At 38.2% G+C, this 20,114-nt stretch overlaps 1 protein-coding gene across 1 annotated transcript in view; it reads right to left on the bottom strand.

Annotated features, from left to right (window-relative positions):
* Positions 1 to 11,588: 11,588 nt before the first annotated feature.
* The window catches only part of LOC146628376 (metabotropic glutamate receptor 8-like), a 129,948-nt gene continuing 121,422 nt past the window's right edge, over positions 11,589 to 20,114 (bottom strand). Inside the window, exons 9-10 of the mRNA XM_085359482.1 lie at positions 12,425 to 12,671; positions 11,589 to 11,638 (exon numbers count right to left, since the gene is read on the bottom strand). Of these exons, the coding sequence (XP_085215608.1) occupies positions 11,589 to 11,638; positions 12,425 to 12,671 (297 nt within the window). The remainder of the gene's footprint in view (positions 11,639 to 12,424; positions 12,672 to 20,114) is intronic.

Below are 20,114 nucleotides of genomic sequence, written 5' to 3'. Positions count from 1 at the left end.
GACGTGAAAATCTACAGCATAAAGAACAAAACATCCAGAAGTCTGCACGATGTGTTTCATAGTTTGTAACAAGCCTTTGACAGGTAAACATAACATGACCGAAAAAGAGAAAAAAAGAGAAAAAAAAATCACAAATTATATGTTAACTTCATTTATTTTTATTTAAGTAAACTCTAAATATTCTAACAGACAGCTGGTGCTTAGAATACAGTTGAATAACTATTAAAAAACAGATGATATAATATTTCTATCCAGGTTGCAGTCTTCATGATGAACACGCTGTTGCAAACTCTGCTCCTCTCGGTGGAAATGCGCCTTCTCTTCTCTTTCTTTAAAACATTTTAAAAGTCAGTTTACTCTCAAGATTCACTGTTAAATCCAAAACACACCAGATAAAGAAAAGCGAATAGTTCAGTCTAACACATGTGCCAGTGAACCATTAAAGGTCTGTAAAACTATGCAGTTCTGAAACGTAACTTTAACCTCAGCCAAACTGATTTGCTCAGTTGTAAATAAAACAGCGAAGTAAACGTGACCCGACAGACAGAACCTGAGTGAATGAAGTCCAGCGTTTAACCACTGAGAGCTAAAACTCAGCTGAGCTGTGTGCCGGTGATTGGACATCAGCCGCTGATGAAGCTGTTCGCCTATAAAGTGCTCTGTAAGGAAACGAGCTCCAGCAGCTCTGCGCTCGGGAAAAATACTATATTTACTTATCTTGTGCAGAAAAATGTACATTTCAATTCCTTTAATTTTAAATATGTTTATATTGTCTATCCTGTAAAATAGTCAGATGTCTATTCATATTAATGTACAGAATTCACCTGCTTGCTGCTACTACTGCACATTCACCCAATGTATATATATATATATATATATATATATATATATATATATATATATATATATATATATATATATATATATATATATATATAAAATGTTCTTCCTCTACACCCCCCCCCCCCCCCCCCCCAATTTTTTTGCACATGTCGAGGAGCGTGTCAGGCTACATTTCACTGTGTGTTATACTTGTATAACTATGCATGTGACAAATAAAGAACCTTGAACCTTGAACCTTGAGAAATGCGCTGACATTGCTTTATATCGAGCACCAGCTGCACAGTTAAACTGTGACTATCACCAGGTAACGTGGGCGTGTTTCTTGAATTAGCAGCAGGTGTTAAACAACTGACAGGTGAGGAGGAGGATGCATGCAGGTAAACTGAGGGTCTGTTGAGCTGATCGCTGGTTTCGTGAGAAAAATGTCAGTTCGTTCTTTATGTTGCAGAAGCACAGAGACACAAGACCAGGCGGAAAGAGACGATCGTTCTGTGAAAATGAGAATCTGCGAATGCAACATGTGGAAATCTCTGAAAACATCTGAGCACTTTTGCAAACATGTTCTATGTTGACAACCTGACCAGACATGTGAAGATTACGGCGCGACATTCGCGGCTAAAACACTGTTAAAAGTGTAGTTGGTGAAGGAAAAGGGGGTATTTTAAAACTACACCACCACCATTGTTGCCTGTGATTTGAAATGCATTCTGGGACACCTGGCTACACAAGCCAGTCTACACAAGCAATTGATTATCTAGGATCGACCTGTTTTGACTTATTTTGCACGGCAACCAATCAAATGTTAGAGAAGCTGCATGGGCAGTGTTAACCCCGCCCCCTGAGTTTGATGGGTGGGGCTGACAGATAAAATTAATTCAAGATGAGAGCCAGGCGCCAGGACTGCCAAAATGAAATAAATAAATATATCATTAAATAATTAATGAAATGTGTCATACCTATTTATTTAATTAATTAATTCCAATTTTAATTAATTATTGCCACATTTAATTAATTATTTAATGGTGTATTTAATTAATTCATTATGGTAGTCCTGGCATTTCATATATTTGCAGTTCAGTTCAATTTTATTTATATAGTGCCAAGTTAAAATAATTGTCACGGATCTGGGTCAGCATTTTCAGTTTCTTGTATTTTGGTATATTTCTGTATTATGGTTTATGTTCTGATTCTTTAGTTATCCTATTTTGAATATTATAATTCTATGTTTCAGATTTTCTGGTTAAGAGTTTAGTTCTTAGGTTTTGCTTTTGTGCCCTTGTGTTTAGTGTAGGTTTAGTTCAGTGTCAAGTCTGTGTCTTTGTGAATTGTTTCTTGTTTCCTGTTTTACTTTGAAGGTCCAGGTCCTATGTCAGTGTATTCAGTTTTGCGTCCCCCCGTCTCGTCAGGCTCATCAGGTCCAGCTGTGTCCCCACCTGTGTGTAATCTACCTGTGTTCTTCAGTGTGTATTTAAGTCGTGTCAACTCGTGTGCTGGTCGCTGGTCCGTCTGTGTCTCTACCGTGTGTTCTCCCTGCTGTCCACCTTCACGTGCCTCTGCCCACCCTCCTTCATGTTCATGTTTGCTGTTTAGTAGTTTAGTTTCTTCCAGTTTAGATTATCTTTAGTTCCATTTTGTCACATTCACCTTGTGTTTTATTTTGCAACAAACCTCCTTATCATCCCAGCGAGTGTCTGCTCTTGTTTCCTCATTTATTCCTCAATACGGCTTACCCCATTAGCCGTAACAATAATAGTCTTCTCAAGGTGCTTATTATTGAAAGGTAAAGACCAAACAATAATACTCAGAAACTTTGTCGACAGTGGGAAGGAAAAACTCCTTTCTGTCCTGATTTTCATTAAGAGAATATTATTGTAATGTAACACATAATATGATAATATTTAAATTCACCATTGTAGAAGTACTTTTGTGGGAATGGGAAGGACTGCAAATGAAAACTAAATGAAAATTTCTATCACAGTTGAAGGTCACTTGAAAGTATTTTTGCATCTTTTTATAACAAATGAAACAGCACATATATTATATTAATATCTTTGGTTCATTCATATTTTTCTTTTTCTTCTGTGTTTTCAATCAGTACTTGTGTACTGAATAAACATCTGTGGTATAGGAATACTGACTTTAACTTAGGGACTAAGGGAGTCATAGTAGAACACTTGGCAGCTTGAATGTAGGCCCAAGATTAAGATGCTAAGTGGGATGCAGATCTCAGCTGGAGGAAGACAACACATGCTCACATTTTCATACATATTGTGATCTCACAGATCTCATAGTAAAAAAAAATAAATGTAATAGCATTCAGAGATTGTGACTAGTTGTCTTTTCCAACTTGAACGTTCATATTTATGTGTGCTCAAATATGGCAGTTTGCGGGACTGCTGGGTATCAATCTGGGGAGGGAGGAACAATGTTCTAACTTGTTCTAAACCACACCCCCTCCCAAACACTATTCCTCCACAACTCACCCTTGCCCACTCACCTCACCAATTTGAGTAACCTCAATTTCTCAGGCCACTCACACACAGACTCTATTCAGACCAAATCTTTTTTCTTTGAACTTTGAACTACTTCCAAGCACTTTGCAATTTGTTCTCTGTTGTGTGGCTTTCTCGAGTTGCTTCATCAACTCATCTTGTTGGATGACATGTGGAGCAGCATGGGCTCAAGTTTGTGAAAAGTTTGAGCCCTGACCTATTTGCAGTATTTGTAGCACTGAACTCCCTATAATGACGTCTGCAGACAGGTGGTAGGATGGAAAGAAAGAAAATGAAAAGGACCTACAGCTATCAGCACTGACGTGTCCTTGGTTCCTGAGCAGGTTTCTGTCTCCCACAGTCCTCGGGGTGTATTTCTGAATAAGCACGCTGCCTGGGAGCTATGCCGTAATGAAGAAAAATACAGCATTTCCTCCACAGCCAGAGCTAATGGTAAATAATAACAGGACAGCATGTGGCTCATTAATTTCAAGCTTCAACGATGGGTCATCTATGCCTGTAGGGAGCCCAGGGGGCCAGAGCTAATTATAGCCACTGCCCGGGAGGGAGATGAAGAGGAGGCTGTTAAAGCAAGAGAGTGTTTCCATCATGTATTGGCTTTATTATTCCTGAATGTGCAGGTGTGCCTCAGTGAGTGTGATTGCATGTGTCGTGCACATTCAGCAAATAAATACATTTTTAGTTTAGTTTGTCTTACTGTGAATAATATGCTGGGTATCTTAACAATACAGTAATTTAATTGGCTTGAAATGGATGACTCTTTGACCTACCAAATAAGATAAATCTTGTATATAAATAAGAACACACACACACACACACACACACACACACACACACACACACACACACACACACACACACACACACACACACACACACACAAGAAATAACAACAACAACAACTTTTTTTCGGATTTAGTTGCCACACTCTTGGTGTCAGAAATATTGTGCTGTTTAACAAAAATAGCTTAGAAGTTGATGTAATTTTGTATCACCATTTCATAAAAATGTATTCGTTTGCAAGATGGTGAATGTGTTCTGCGTTGTTTCAAATTTAGTCTTTGACTCAGCCATTACATAACGCATGTAATTTGTTGTGATATGCTTGTGTGATTATTATCATGTTAAAAGGTCAGCTTTCATTTAAACAGCATTTTAGTACATATATTCTCACATTGTCTCTAATTTACTAATATGTGTGTGGAAATATTCTTATCCTAAAATAACAAAGACAGGCTAAAAGACTACAAAAAACCCAAAACAAACAACCAAAAAGCAGGCAAAGGACGAGATAGTGTGTGACTGTGTGATCATGAACAATGATTAGGCTGGGATGTTATAGTATTACTGTATACTAGGGTAATTAGAAAATCAGACAGTGAGATCAAAACCACCAAAAACAAAACAAAACTGAAATGGAGATCACAGTTAGCTGACATCACTGAGCTAGATAATATTAAGTAGTAGACAAAGGTCAGTAAACTAAAAATATTTCAAATTTAGTCCCAGGGATAAAGGTGAGCCAACAGCATGGCTCATCCATGTTTGTAGTTTGTCATTTTCAGTGGCTCAAAAATAAGTGGGCAAACTAACATAGTTTTAAATAAATAAGGGTTGTTTTTATTAATAACGTTATCAATTTGCACTGTCAAGTGCTGTGTGGTTTCCCAGCATTTGGCTGAATCTGAGCAGTGAGTATAAGACTACATGTAGACACTTCAAGAAACACTTACTGGCTCAGTTCCATTGGCAGCAATATCTGTGCCCATACCATAACATTGCTTCTGCCATGTTTGACAAATGATGTGATGTGCTTCCAATTATGGAATATTCCTCTCCTTCTTCATACTTTCTTTTCCAATCAGTCTGGTTCAATTTCCCTTGGTTTCTTCTGTCCAAAATGTTTATTTTTCAGAAATGCTCTTTTAGTTGTTTTCTGGCAAAATCTAATCTGGCCTTCCTGATCAGAAAAGTGTCTTTAAGTCAACTGTTCAATTTCTTTTGAGTGTCTGAAAAAGGAGAACTATGTTGTAACTAGCTGTAATTCCAAAGCATGCACAAAGTTTGGTAAACCCCTTGAATTAAAGTTGAATGTCTATACTTCAATGATATATTCATTTAATGTGGCGTGCAGAGGCAAAACTGCAAAAATTGTGTCTAATACAAATTATTCAATTCAATTATATTATATTTATATAGCGCCAAATCACAACAGCAGTCGCCTCAAGGCGCTTTATAGATCATACAATAATAGATACAGAGAGAAAAAAAACCCCTGTGAGCAAGCACTTTGGCAACAGTGGAAAGGAAAAACTCCCTTTTAACAGGAAGAAACCTTCGGCAGAAACAGGATCAGGGAGGGGCGGCCATCTGCTGCAACCAGTTGGGGTGAGAGAAGGAAAACAGGATAAAGACATGCTGTGGAAGAGAGACAGAGATTAATAACAGGTACGATTGAATGCAGAGAGGTCTATTAACATGTAGTATTATGGAGCTAATTGCCTCCGGAGTCATATGTAGTTGTACATATGATTCTAAGCTGATCCATTTTATCCAGCACACACTTGAGGGATCAGAATGGTCTTTTTCTGCTGTCTGTATGTAAAGAAATGAGTAGTTGTGTTTCCGCTTTCTTCACACTCATATATATGCATTAAAAAAATTTCTTGAAGTAGTCTTCCATGGTTTATAAATAGGCAAGTCAGATGCCAGTGTGATGCCAGTGGCAGATTTCTCATGCTAATCGTGAATATGATTTACATGCTGATATGACGAGAATACCAGTGAATGATCTGTGACCAGCCTTATCTGAGTATGAATACGTCAGTTCATGTTTGCACTGGTATTATGTTCAGTTCTATTCTGTTCCAAGACTAATTTTCAAAGCCATTTCTATTAAAAAAAGTTGCTGATGGTGAGACTTAAAAAGATTATTTCTGTTACTTTAGACACTTCTGCTGCTTCACTAAAGATGGCATTTTGGATTCAATTAAAAACATATTTTATTCCATACAGGCTCAAGTCATAAATCAAGAATGTGAAATGCAAAACTGAGAAGTTTTGGGTTTCTGTGTTCCACTTTGACAAATCCACATCTTAAAAGTTCTCTGTTCAGACTCATTTATTCAAAAATAAAAAATACCAAGTCAAAGAAGACATTTTAAATTATTTATTGTGATGTACACTTTCACTTACATGCACGACCAGTTTGATAATATGATTTAGTACATTGAGAGCATTTACCCAGCTGATGGTGAGACTGGTAGACAATTTTGCATAAAACCAATAAGGCAAGATTTCAGGATGTCCTAAAAACTTCCCGAAAAGGCTGCGTTGGTCCAAAATGCGGCAGCAAGTGTACTGAGTGACTATAAAGAGAGAGCATATTTCTCCTATACTTTTTTTCCCATTAGTGTTAAATTAGGTTTAAACCTTTCCTTTTTGACAATGCTTATAGTTAGGGGTGGATCAGGTGACCCTGAAAGCTCTCTTAGTTACACTGCAATAGGTTTATTGAGTGTTTCTTCTTTAGTCACCTTTTTAACTTATTATATGGTGTTAGCCCACAACTCTGCATGTAGTCAGAGGTTATTGTTAACGTCTGGCTCTCTTCCACAGTGTGATTTGTCCTGTCATCCTCCCATTATCCCCAAGTGGTCACAGTAGATGGCTTCCCCTGCCTGCACTTGGTTCTGCCAGAGGTTTCTTCTGTTAAAAGGGACCATTTCAATGTAGTATTTCCAAGGGGTCCAAATTATACCAAGAAAGTACCCCACACATCTATACACTATCTGCAACAGACTGAACTGTAAATACAATGCACAGGCATCCATGTTGTTTATCCCAAGTTCAGACCTGACCATCTAAATGTTGCAACCATTGCCAAAACTCAACAGACCAGGCAATGTTTTATTTCCAGTCTTCTATTGTCCAATTTTTGTGACCCTGTGGAAACTGTAGCTTCAATTTCCTGGTCTTAGCTCACAGCAGTGAGACTCAATGTGGTTTTTGTTTGTGTAGCCCTTTTGCTTTTTGCTTTTCTTCTTTTTCTTTTTATTTGACTGTTGATATAAAATTCCCACAAAAGCTGCTGCCTACTGATATTGCTTTGCTCTCCCTCTCACTGTGTGTAAAGTTTCCTGCACTGCCTGCCAATGGAGAGTTTTCTAAAACTTATGTCCCCACCTCACACTCTTACAATGGACTGTTTATCTTTGTAAACAATAGCCTATGTTAGAGAGTGTTCAAAGAGTCAACAAATGAATAGGTTGATGGTAGGTGTTTTATTCTCTGCAATACAGCTTTAAGACGACGATGTCTGATTGCAAGCTCAAAATAAAATGACTACTACTAGCCTCACAGGCTATATGTATTACAAGCACCATTATTACTAAAGGAAGCCAAGAAGTAACTAAACATCTTAGACACTGAGCAGGAAGATAACAGAAGGGACAGGTGAAGAGGCCATGCTGCTAGCGAGTTGGCTATGAATTAAGCTAAGCTAGCGAACCCTAAAGACAGTGAATGAATATTGTGAATATTGTATAATATTGTTGACATGAAAAAGACACTCACAGGTGTTGGTAACCCTAGATTTGTTTGGCACTTAATTATTAACAGTCCACTGGCATAATGTAGCTTGAAATTACAATTGACCCCAGAGTGGATAGTTTGCCTGAGGCAAGCTAGAGTTTGCCTCAGATTATATTTGGAATGACCTAGTGCAATGGCAAATGTAGTGCAATGATTCTTATATAATCCTCTTCTATTCTACCTGAGGTTAGTTCATAGACTGCAGACTGTTAGACATGATGGATAGCATTAACAACCCGCTAGCTGCAAATAATCATGTGCAGTTCTGAAAGCGGTCTATGAGCTAACCTCAGCGAACACCAGCTAACAATGTTAGCTCGGTGGCCAGTAGCCTTCAGTAATAGGAATAAATCACAGGGCAACAGTACATTGATATTGTTGTAAAAAGCATGACAATATATTAAGTAATCCAAAGCATTCAGAATACGTTACTCACATTGAGTAACTTAACGGAATACGTTACAACTAAATTTTGGGGAATGTATTCTGTAATCTGTAGTGGAATACATTTTAAAAGTAACCTTCCTCACACTGCCTGAGCACTCACCACCAACCCTTCGGTTAGTAGATGGCCTGCTAACCCTCCTGAGCTACAGCCACCTCAAATAGTTCCAAATAGAAAAGATGGTGAGAGCAGTAAGTTGCAGTTACCGGTTCCAAACCAGCTGCAACTTAACCATTACTGCATCTTGTTATGTTAAGTATGTGGTAGGTTAAAGACAAACTGTAGTTCTTTGTTAAATGAACTGAATATGAATATCTCAAAGCAGGAAATACAATCTCTAAAGTACGTGTGAGCAGCCGAACCTGGTCAAACAGGAAATATTAAAACAGAACCTGTATAGAAATTTAGCTGAGCTGTTTCATCTTCAGTATTATATTCATTGTAGTTCTGTTCTTTCAGTTGGCTGCAAATACAAGAAATGAGAGACGTCCGGGGAAAGTAGTCTGGATGCTTCATCACTCAGACTCTACTTGTTCCTTTTTCCTGCCAGTACATGCAGAAATATTCATTACATGCACGAGGAGTTCTCTCCAGCAGCTTGTATTGATTCCCCCCTCTCTGATTCCACAGAATGTATTGATCCCACTGACTGTCTTTTTTGTATTGAGATGCACACTGTGCTGAATTTCCTGCCAGGTTGTTAAGATGTTGAAGGTCAAATCCAGTGTAGAAATATAATATAGTAGTTTTTTAAATCTTTTGTGGATCTTGTGGTGTTGGCTGATTTCTCACATTTCCTCTATTGTATATCACATGAAAGTTATTCTCTCTTGCTAATGGAGGACTCTCCTTTACATGACCTTCTTCTAGTGAGTCTCTGGACAAATGCCCAGCAGGTGTTGCAGACAGGAACCATTTCAGTGATCTGCATGAGCAACTTTACTTAACTCATGTTCACTAGAATGAATGATTTCATACGTTCTCCGTGTAAATACTGAGGACTACCAGCTGGTCTTTGTTACTAGAAGACAGCATAAATTGATTAAACTGAGATTAGTCAACTTTTTTCTAATGTCTTGTGGAAGCACAACTCTTTTTATCTTTGGGAGCACAACACTGAAACAACAACAAGGCTTCTGTGAGAGGCCCCAGTATCAGTATGGTATAAATATGAACCCAACTTTAATGTCAGAAAAGGTAAATCAATGCAGTTTTTTTTAACCCTAACAGAATATCCACTATACTATTACTACTATTAATAGAGCACTGCATTGCTGGAAATAAATATAAATTTAACTAACGAGATGCAGCATTTCCAGTATGAAAGATTACGCTAAACCTTAGCAATTGAGCTTGCTAACTGGTGGAATTTTTTTTATCTGTTATAAACAATAGAAAAATATCTGTAACAATTTTGACAAATAATCAGCGCATGTAGGCCCACTACTTGCAGGAGGCTTGCTGCCTGCACGTTAAAGTTTTCATCAACAGGGTTGTTCACTTGCTCCTTTGGGCCGCAAACCGGTTGTGACCGTGGTTTACACTGTATCCAGCCTTCTTGGAGTCCCTGGCTTTAATGGTCAGGTGGGCAATGGGGCAGTGAGACCTGGAGAGGTGTGATTGTATGTAATTTCGTAAATAAAAACTTTTACTGGCTAGCCACACTGAAAAAAGAGAATCCACCTGTTTGCTGTAATGCCCAGGTTTTTAGAGCACTTTATAAATGAGGTTTGTGTTGAGAAGAGTCTGTTTAAGTTGAGAGTGTTGATTTTTCCTTGTTGGGTCAGGTCAACAGACTCAGTGGCACAATCAGCTGGCAGAGCAGATGTCCATAAGATATGGTGAGCACTATTTTATGCAATAAAAGTATTTTTCCCAAGCACATACAAACACTTTATACATTCAGATTACCATATATGTCACAACACAAACATAACAAAATTTCTTACTGAACCATGTTAGGAATCCTAACATCCATCAGCAGGTCTTTAGGGAAAATAGGTTGACGTGTGTGTGACAGACCGAAAAGAAGCCTCCAGAGAAGAGATGCCATACTTTTTGGAGACCTTATTCACATGCTTTGGTTAAGAATTTCTTATATCACTACTTCTTACTGAGTGGATTACTTCATATTAAAAGGGAGGAGAATTGAAGCTCAAATGTAAATGAAGAAGACTGTAGAGTAGGGTTCCATGTTTCAAATTAACCTTGCATGTCCACTTTAAAGACTCTTTCTTTTGCTAACAAATTGGCCCTATTGGTCTTTAGAAAGAGATGTTTAGGACATTAATTGGATTCACTTTTGAATCTACGACCACCTTAATATACACTTATTTTATTCAATAGCATTTCCCTAACACCAGGTTGCATGTTGACATAAGAAATCAACCCACCCTCTATCAAGAACATTAAGAAAATGCACTCCTGAAGCCTTGCACTTAGGGATCAGCAGTGTTTCCATAACATAAACTTTTTGTCATTGAGATGACAATGCCAGTTTGAAATAAATGGGAAATCAAAACGTTGCCACAGTCATTATGAAAAGAAAAGTTTTAATTTTGTCCATTTATTCTTTTTCAGACTTCCCCCTTCAAATAGAACAAAGAATGGCTACGACTTGAGAAACATTTTTTTATTATAAATAGAGCCTTTGTATAAAAAGTGCATGCGTTAGTTAAACCATGGCATTTAATCATATCACAACCAAAACCTGCCAACCAGTTAGTCAAAAACAGTGACAGTATCATCTCAAAATGCACGTCAATGGACACACAACATCAGACAAAATCAGAATTTTCACAACCACTATTAAGTTGTTTTTGTTGTCAACATACAATTAGAATAGCAACAAATACAGTTAGTCCCCACAATTTCTTTCAGAAGATTTTTAAAAAATGTATTTAAACAAAAATTTTGCTTGAGTCTCCAGTTACCATCTTCTTGTTTCCTTAATATTTTTCAGATGGATTTTACTTTATTTTTAGGCTTTTTGCTCCGCTGAAGTCTGTTCCCTGCTGTCTGTAAACAGAAAAAAACAAACAAACAAAAAAACTCCACAGACTCCCTCTGATCTTGAAATTGTTCAGAGTACCTCGTTTCTGTCATAGCCTGTGGTGGTGTCCTTTCCTCAAAATCTGACAAAAATGTGCATATTAAATGTCCCAAAAGGTCTTTGTGCCAAAGTTGTTATATCTTCACATCGCATGGTTGGTGTAGCTCACATAGGTCGTTTTTGGAGGTGGCACTAACAAGAGGATAGAAAACAGCAGGTTTATGAGTTGAGATATTAGAACAGCAACAGACAACTCTTCTCTATTGGTATTTTTTTTGTCTCTTATGGTTTCATCAATCTTCTTTAGCCACAGTTCCGCTGTATATACCTATATGGTAAGATTATGATTTGAATAATTCTAACATAATTCTTGGATTCTACTGAGACCAAAAAATGACTGATTATTATATTCTGTATACCACCTTAATTCTTATTTCTCTTGGAAAATTGAATGTTTATTACTTCTGCAGCATAAAAGAAGACCTCTTTTATCCTGTAAGAACATCAGCCTTCTGATGTTCTTACAGGATAAGAACATCAGAAGGTAGAGAAATTAAAAGTGATGTGGAAGCTCCTGCTTGTTAAAGAAAGAAGAGCAATTCAGTCAGCACATCTCGAATGAGTAAACAATCTGACGTCTCATGATTTTCTGCTGATGGACTAAGAAGTAGCTTTGAAGTGTAACTCTGAGCTATAAGCAGTTTTGGCTTCAAATCCAGTCTCAGGTGACGTCTAAATAAACTCCAGCCACTTCATGTTAAATGCTTATTACTGAAAAGAAGAAAGAAACTCGTTCTGCCTCTGACATCACCTCATCAACAAAATATATATTTTCTTGCACATCTGTCCGTTCTAACTGATTCTAACAATAATACTTTTACCATAATTTAAAGGATAATGTTTAACTAGATCATCTTGTTCCCTGTCTCCTCCTGGTCTTTTAATGCCAGCTATCAAACATCTCCTGGTCACACTTACCACTAGCTTCCATACCCTCACAAAGCTCAGTCTTCACTTCGCCGTTGGGCCGCTCAGCTGCCAGGTGTGACAGCTTGCTGGTCATAGTGGCAGCGGTGACGATGGCCTTGAAGCTGCGTTTACGTTTGGGGACGTTCCGCTCGGGGTGGAAGATGATGATGTACACCTTTGGCATATAGAGCATGCCCAGAGAGACAGAAGCACTGAGGCTCAGAGACACCGTCAGTGTCGCCGTCTGGATGTACATCTGTGGATAAAACAGGAGGAAGAACTGGCTGAGAATGAGACTCAAAGAGGCAGTACAATGACCAAGACATCAACCTCCTAATAATGCTCAACTGCGGTGCAAAGAAACTATGAAACAGTTGGTGCTTTTAGTGACCTATAATAATTCCAAGGATTACATTTAAACAAAGTTTATATTAAGAATGGACGTTTAATTTCAGTGATCTAGTAGCTCATCCAGCTCACAATCATTCCCAATTCAGAGATTAATGTAATGTGTTAAATACAGAAAGAATGTGATTTGATATTTTGTCATTTATTGGCTGTACTGCACAAACCAATGAGAAGCCAAGAAGGCTCGCATTAATCGAATTCAACACTAAATTAAAGTGTTTGTATTATGCATTATGAGTAAGTATTATGATTACTGTAGTAACTGTCATTAATGTCCCCTGTCTCACTCTGTTCAGTGACAAATCAAATTCTTCTGATCCTCACAGTTTTGGCTGTAGAGTCAGGATAGGAGGAAAAAGTGTTAAGTGCGCTACCATGCCCTCAAGGTCCATCCGAAGAATAAAAGAGACCCTAGGAAGAATTTTTTTAGAAGAGCTAATTATTCTGGCTGTTATAATAGATAGTTTTCTGCAGGCCTTTTCTGTAGAGCCTCACAGTGCAGCCTGCTATGAGTGTAATTTCATAAACCATATTTTTTTATTTACTATATGGGTTAAACTTAAACGTACTTAATTTTAACATACCTGATTCTATTCTGATCAGTACTAAACAATATTTGTTATCTTTTCTACATTTTGATTTTGATTTATCTTTGATTGAGAATAATAATATTTTAGCACTCTGATCATTTTTAAAAGATAAGGCTGGATGTTGAAACCTTTTGCCACCTCTCAGATGTGATGACAGGGGAAAGTCAGGGGGACTTCAATCTCTCTCTGCCCCACTTCTCTCGACAGTACTAAAATGTTCTTTTTCACATAATGTATGTTTCATGCTCACATGCAAAAAATAACCAAAGCGTCCAATGATGATGTCAGTGTATGTAGAAGTATTGCTGAATGGTGATGATCTAGAAACTCCCGCTTCACAGTGGTGTAAACAGTTTTTCTACTTGCTGAACTGTATGATGTCAGTGAAAGGTGATATCTTTAATATAAGACCTCAGTCACACAGGCCTAGAGATTGCTGCCAGAGAAAAATGTGCGATCCTTGGCTAGTTGAAAAACGAGGTGAAGATGTTAGAGGGTGCTGGCTATTGCTCTGTGAAATCAGTTGGAACGAGGGTACTCTTTGTGTTTACTTGGTTGCTCGTTAGGTTGTTGCATTTACCTGTATTCTAGCATTAGCTGCACTGAAGCAGTCAACTTTTCTGCTAACTAACCACCAACTGGAAGAAACCAGAGGCTGTTCAGCTTCAAACTAAAAGCCTTATTTGTTGAAGTGGTAAGGCATAAATTTTACTTTGAATGGGAACTCTTCAGTTTCACAGCTGCTTAATAATTAGTTGTTGAGTAGTTGCAGACATGCTGTCATTTCCTTGCAAACAAATGACAATGACCAAGTCAATAGTACGTTTTTTGCAACCAGTTTCACCCAACAGCAAACAACCTGACAGTGGATAAACTGGTTGAAATACATAAGATAAATTAAAATTATTTTGAACTGCTAAGAAGCTTCTCTACTAGCGACAATAAAAACATGGAGCTGAAAATGAAAACTATGAGTGACGTAAGTAGCATGCAAAGTTAAACATACACAATACTAACTTAAACAAGATTTGTCCTTCTAAAACTTTGGCCAGAAGGGGTGAAAGAAACAAAAAACTATTTGGCTTTATTGGAAAAATGTACAAAAACCAAATAATGAATTATTTTGCACCAGAGAGTACTGATTTTGAGTTAGCTATTGAGAAAAACAGTAACTCCTGTACATTCAGGTGGATTTTATGCAGCAGAGACATGAGCTGCTGCATGAATAAAATAGGGATAGCTGAGCAGGAAAACCAGTGCAAGTTAAACAATGAAGTCACAGATCAGGTGGACATCACTGCAGCAAATTTTCTCCAACTGCTTTAACTGAACCAAAATGAAACATTGCAGCATTGAGCAGATTCTTGGATTTAAATGGAAAGCATCTTTGTGGTCTCAATTGAAACAGGAAGTATTAAAGTGTTTGTCTTCTCCGTCAGCTGACAGATGTGCTGCAGTCTGTGTTGGGATGAAAACCAACTGTCTGATGCAGCAAGGAAATTGTTGACTCAGTTAACAGAGTGAAAGAGAGAGAGAACAGTTTTCAACCTGACTCAAGCACACACACACACACACACACACACACACACACACACACACACACACACACACACACACACACACACACACACACGTGTGGGGAGCTCAACCAGGCACCAAAAAGCTCATACCTGCCTTACAACATCTGTCACAGCACACCTTCGCTTATGCTCCCAAAACAGAACGCCACCTGCTGTTACTGACTGTTTTGACACCAACTTCATTACTATGACAACCACCTCAAGGAAGCACAGCCGGGTTAATGGCCCTTTTAACCGATTGTCAAACTGACAGCTGAATTCCTCAGTGGTGCTCTGCTCAGCCACCAGGAAAGAGAGGAAGTAAAGGGGAGGAAGGAACATTGGCGACAGATGGTGAGTTCCGTATTTACAGTTTTTTACAGACGCTAGGACACATTTCTCAATACTTAGGTCACGTTTGCAAAACTCCTCACACAGTGAGCACAACAGAAGTCTATGTGGGCTAAACTGAGGACCAGTTATCATTGTTTTGGCACAAAATGCATTCAATGACTACATCTCTCAAATTACATGAATCATCTTCTCACTCAGACACAATAACTGCCAAAAACCTTTGTACGGACAGGACATTTTGCATGTGCTTACATACTGTTTTCAAAACTGTTAAACTCATGGTCAAAACAATAACACAATGCAAAACTTGAAAAGACAGCAAAATCCAACGGCAATATTTTATTGAAACATATTTTAAATCTAAAAATGCAGTTTAACCAGCCACAGCTGATTCTCATTGTAGATGAACATCTACACAGGTGTTACTCCTTCAATTTTTCAACTCCTTCAATTCTGGCATGCCAGAAGATTCTTTCCTAGGTGTATTGCCCTAGATGACATAAGATGTGATGTGGATGAGAATCTGTGGCCAAATAGGGAAAACCGAGTAGATTAGCATTACTATTGTATGTGTATCAGTGGATGGTGTGTATATGAATTCTTATATTTTGGGATTACTTAGTGCAAAAAAATAAAAATACATAAACATAAATACAGGATGTCTGATTCATTCCAGTAACATATATTGAAATTATAAACAGAGATGTGTCCTTGTTTTACACAAGAAAACACTGTGTAATGCTACATGTTGTTAGTGTTTTTTAGGTCATTGTTTTGTGGGTGACAAAGTGTGTTTGTCGGCTGTCAACCTTTGCTAGTGTTCTGGAAGAATGAGTTTATTTGAGACCTGAATGAAGTGTTTTGGTAGTTGTAGTGCATTTTGAATGTGGAATGAACTGCTTTGCCAAGCTGACGGTCAGTTAGGAGAATTGTGTGAAGAGTTTTGCAAAAGTGACCTAAGTATTGAGAAATGTGTCCTAGCGTCTGTAAAAAACTGTAAAAGCCCAAAACAAGTAGGTGGCAGTGATTCCAGTGATGCATTAAGGAATCGTTATGAAAATGCACGACACAATTAAAATATAGGGAAAAACAAGTTCTTAAGTAATTTATGTGGCCTCTTAGATATAATCTGTTACTATAAAACCAGTGTTTGAAGGTCACAGTAGTCTAATAATAAGTGTTAGAAAACATAGAGAAGAAAGGTAAGCCAGCAGCGTACTCATAGTTACACACTGGTTTTTAAAGGAACATTTTAACATGAAATGGCATTACAATTATACTCTCAAATATAGTCTTAGTCTACCAAACTTCAGATTTGTGCAAAAAGGATATAGGTTATCCTGTTATTAAGCCTAACAGAAATAGCCAATTTTCAGGATCAAATGCTCCCTGAATTCTTCAAATCAAACTGAACTTGAGGTGTTGAAGGGTAAAAAGTAGGGGTGCAACAGTACACAAAATTCACGGTTCGGTTCGATATTTTGGTGTCACGGTTCGATATTTTTTCGATAAAAAAAATGTTCATGCCTTTTTAATTTGTCATTTATTAAAATTATAAATATATATTTTAACTCAAAAGTACAGTTTTTATATTTAATGTTGCTGAAACAACAAAATGATTAAAAAAAAAATCTGTCTGATCGAGAAATCACTCATCTTTGGAAAAGAGAGTTTATTACAGAGAAATGGCTCTTTCCAAAATAAAAGCTATACTATCCGCTTCTTCTGGGCTATATTCTCAGCAGCATATTAAACATATCAGGTCCCCATAAGGAGAATCATGTGCTAACGGCTGTCTAAATGACTCGGGTAAAGTTTGTAGCATGCGTGCTTGTTGTTTTTGTCTGCTTCCACTTGTCTTTGCACTAGGGTGATGTCGGTGTAAATGTGCAGTCATATTCATTGTGTTCCCACTAGTGCTGTCAGCGTTAATCTCATTAAAATGACGTTAACGCCATAACGCGGCAAATCTCCGTTAACGAGTTACCGCGGATCGCCCCGTGCGTGGGGCTGGACAGCGTCAACACGTTAACGAGCTAACTGCGCTAACGCACTAGTTCCCACCAATGTAATTGAGCATTGCGTGGCACATCCGACATACTTTTTTACTTTAGTCCATCAGGGTCATGCTTCACATGAAAACCAAAATAGTTCCAAACGCCAGATCTGAATGAGGGTGGGGGAGGTTCAATTTCGGGTAGCGTTGAGGCGGCTGCCATGTTGCAACGAGCTTAGCTTCTGTCTCACTAGCTTGCGCTGCGCTCAGTGGATCTGCACTCGACAGTGCAGCCTAGGTGGAGTAGTCGAACGCAGATACACTGAGCTCTCAAAACAGACAGCATCGTCAGAAGAAAAGTTGATAAAATAAATTAAAGATTTTGTATTGTAGAGTAGAAAAACTCTATATAAGAACCAGTCCATTCACCACTGCTATTACTTTGGATTTTGGAGTATCTGTGAAATTATGCTAGTTCACACGATCTGCCACTCCATGGCAAACTACAGATACATTCTTAAGCTATTTCCAAACTGGAAGTAATTTGCTTGTCGCACATTGCTTTGAAGCTGAAGGCCGGTCACGTACGGACAGTCTGGCTCCAGCTACCTGGGCAGCATTGTAATGTACTATACCATACATGCCATACAACTTCATTTTTAAAGCACTTTGGGCATTTTCTTTGGCCTTCAGACAATAATTCTGATTTTTACAGTGCCAGACAGGACAGGCAAAAAAAAAACAAAGCACTTTAGCAAAAAGTAAAAATAACACCAATTAAAAAACTATAATAAAAACAAAAACAAGCAACTATAAAACAACAAAACAAAATCAAAACAAGTAAGATCAATGTCTCATGATGGGCTGAAAAGCCAGAGAGTTTTAAGATGAGTTTCAAAATGGACAATGTAGGTGATTGTCTAATGTGCAAAGACAATATATTCTATAATCTGGGGTCAACAAAAGAAAATACCCTCCAAACTTCCGCTTTTTGTGCATGTATAAGCAGCTGGTCAGATTACTTGACTTCGGACATGTATGTGTGTATGTGTATGAGTAAAGCAGCTCAGAGAGGTACCACAGGCCCAAACTATTTAAGGATTTAAATAATTTAAGGATTTAAAAACAAAAGAACTAAAGTGCACATGCAGCCAATGGAGTGTGGCCATAATAGGCTTAAGGTTCACTTCTCTACACACTGCAGTCAAAAGTGGCATTTTGAACCAACTGGAGATGTGAGAGGGAAAACTGTCTAACTCCTGCATAACCTCCTGAGGCCCAGCCTATTCTATTATGTCCTCTGTATGGACATTTGTTTTTGGTCAATATCTTGTGACTTATTTGAGCTATCTTACTAAGTCCTGATGTATTAAATAGAGGACATCTTGGGCTTTCCACTGATATCTCATGTGTTTGAGTAGCCTCTTTTAGCTCCAAAGAGGCAGCAAATCACAAATAACATTAAATGGGAATATTCTTTTTTTTCTTGGTTCATATAGCGCACTACAGTAATCCCACAGAGACATAATAATGTCACAGTACTGGGTCTGGGACACAGTGTTTTGTGTTTCTTGATTAACTGATATTCTTTGTTTTAGTGTTATTCATGGTTTTGGTTCTCCTTATTGTTCTCTGTGTGTTATAGTCTTATTTTCTATTTCTGTTTGGTTTCTGTTACTTTGCCTTCCCCGTGTTCCATGTTTCATGTCTAGTCACCCTTCCCTCTTGTCTCCATGTCTCAGTGTCAAGTCTGCATCTTTGTGAATGTCTCTTGGTTCCTGTTTTACTTTGACAGTCTCGTGTCCCTCTCTTCTCTGCTCTTCTCCTGTGTCTCATTCCCTTGTTTCATTAAGCCCTGTTTTCCTCTTTCCATTGTCACATCATTACCCCATGTGCTGTGTGCTTCCCTATTATCTTCGTCCCTAGTCTCTAGTTTCCTGGGTTCCTAGTTTTCTAGTTTCCCAGTGTTTAGTTATTAGTTTTCAGTTTCAAGTTCAGGTTTGTTTTTTGCAAGCTTATTTTATGGAGTGTTTGTGCAGAGTCCTGCATTTGTGTCCTTCATCCTGCCTACTACAGCTAAACATGACAAATAAAGGCATGTATTACTGTCTCCAATGTTGCCTATAGAGGATAGATTTCACCTTGGCCATGAAATGAAAGAAGGCCTTAAATGAAAGAAGCTAGACTTCACTACTGCTCCAGTTTAAACTCACCATCTGTTATAAAGCCCAGATTTGCAACTGTGGACATGACATGCATAACCCATGGGCTCAAAATTCACATGGGGAAACTCACAGGAACTAATAGGTCTAAACACCAACACTTCTCTACTGTAAGGTCGGGGGGTGGGTTCATTCCACTGCAGGGCAACCTGCATGTGGCGAATAAAATTTGAACTTGAACTTCAGTCTTCTTTTCATTAAAATGTAAATGGACCTAATATTGAGCCCTGTGGAACTCCACATGAGACTGGGGACACTGAGTCTGAATGGACCATGTTCAACACCTCCATTGGTGAGGCTGCTACACTGAGTTGTCGATAAAGGTGGCTGGTGCCTGTCGTGGTGGTAAACCCTGAACCAGCTGGTGTACACTAGAGGTGAAGGGAGTGATCAGGCGGAAGAAGGCGTCTTATCGGGCTTGGTTAGCCTGGGGGACTTTGGAGGCAGCCAATAAAATCAGTGAAAGGAATACCTCAAGGAGCTCCTTAATAGGGCTGCCACAAACGATTATTTTTATAGTCAACTAGTCACTGATTATTTTTGCGATTAGTTGACTAATCAGATCACGTA

Source organism: Diplotaxodon limnothrissa, linkage group LG7 (assembly GCF_057381915.1).
Source record: "Diplotaxodon limnothrissa isolate DT_005_m linkage group LG7, D_limnothrissa_male_GT1.1, whole genome shotgun sequence".
NCBI lineage: Eukaryota > Metazoa > Chordata > Actinopteri > Cichliformes > Cichlidae > Diplotaxodon > Diplotaxodon limnothrissa.
The sequence above is the reverse complement of the archived record's forward strand: the minus strand, read 5'-3'. Positions and strand labels throughout refer to the sequence as shown.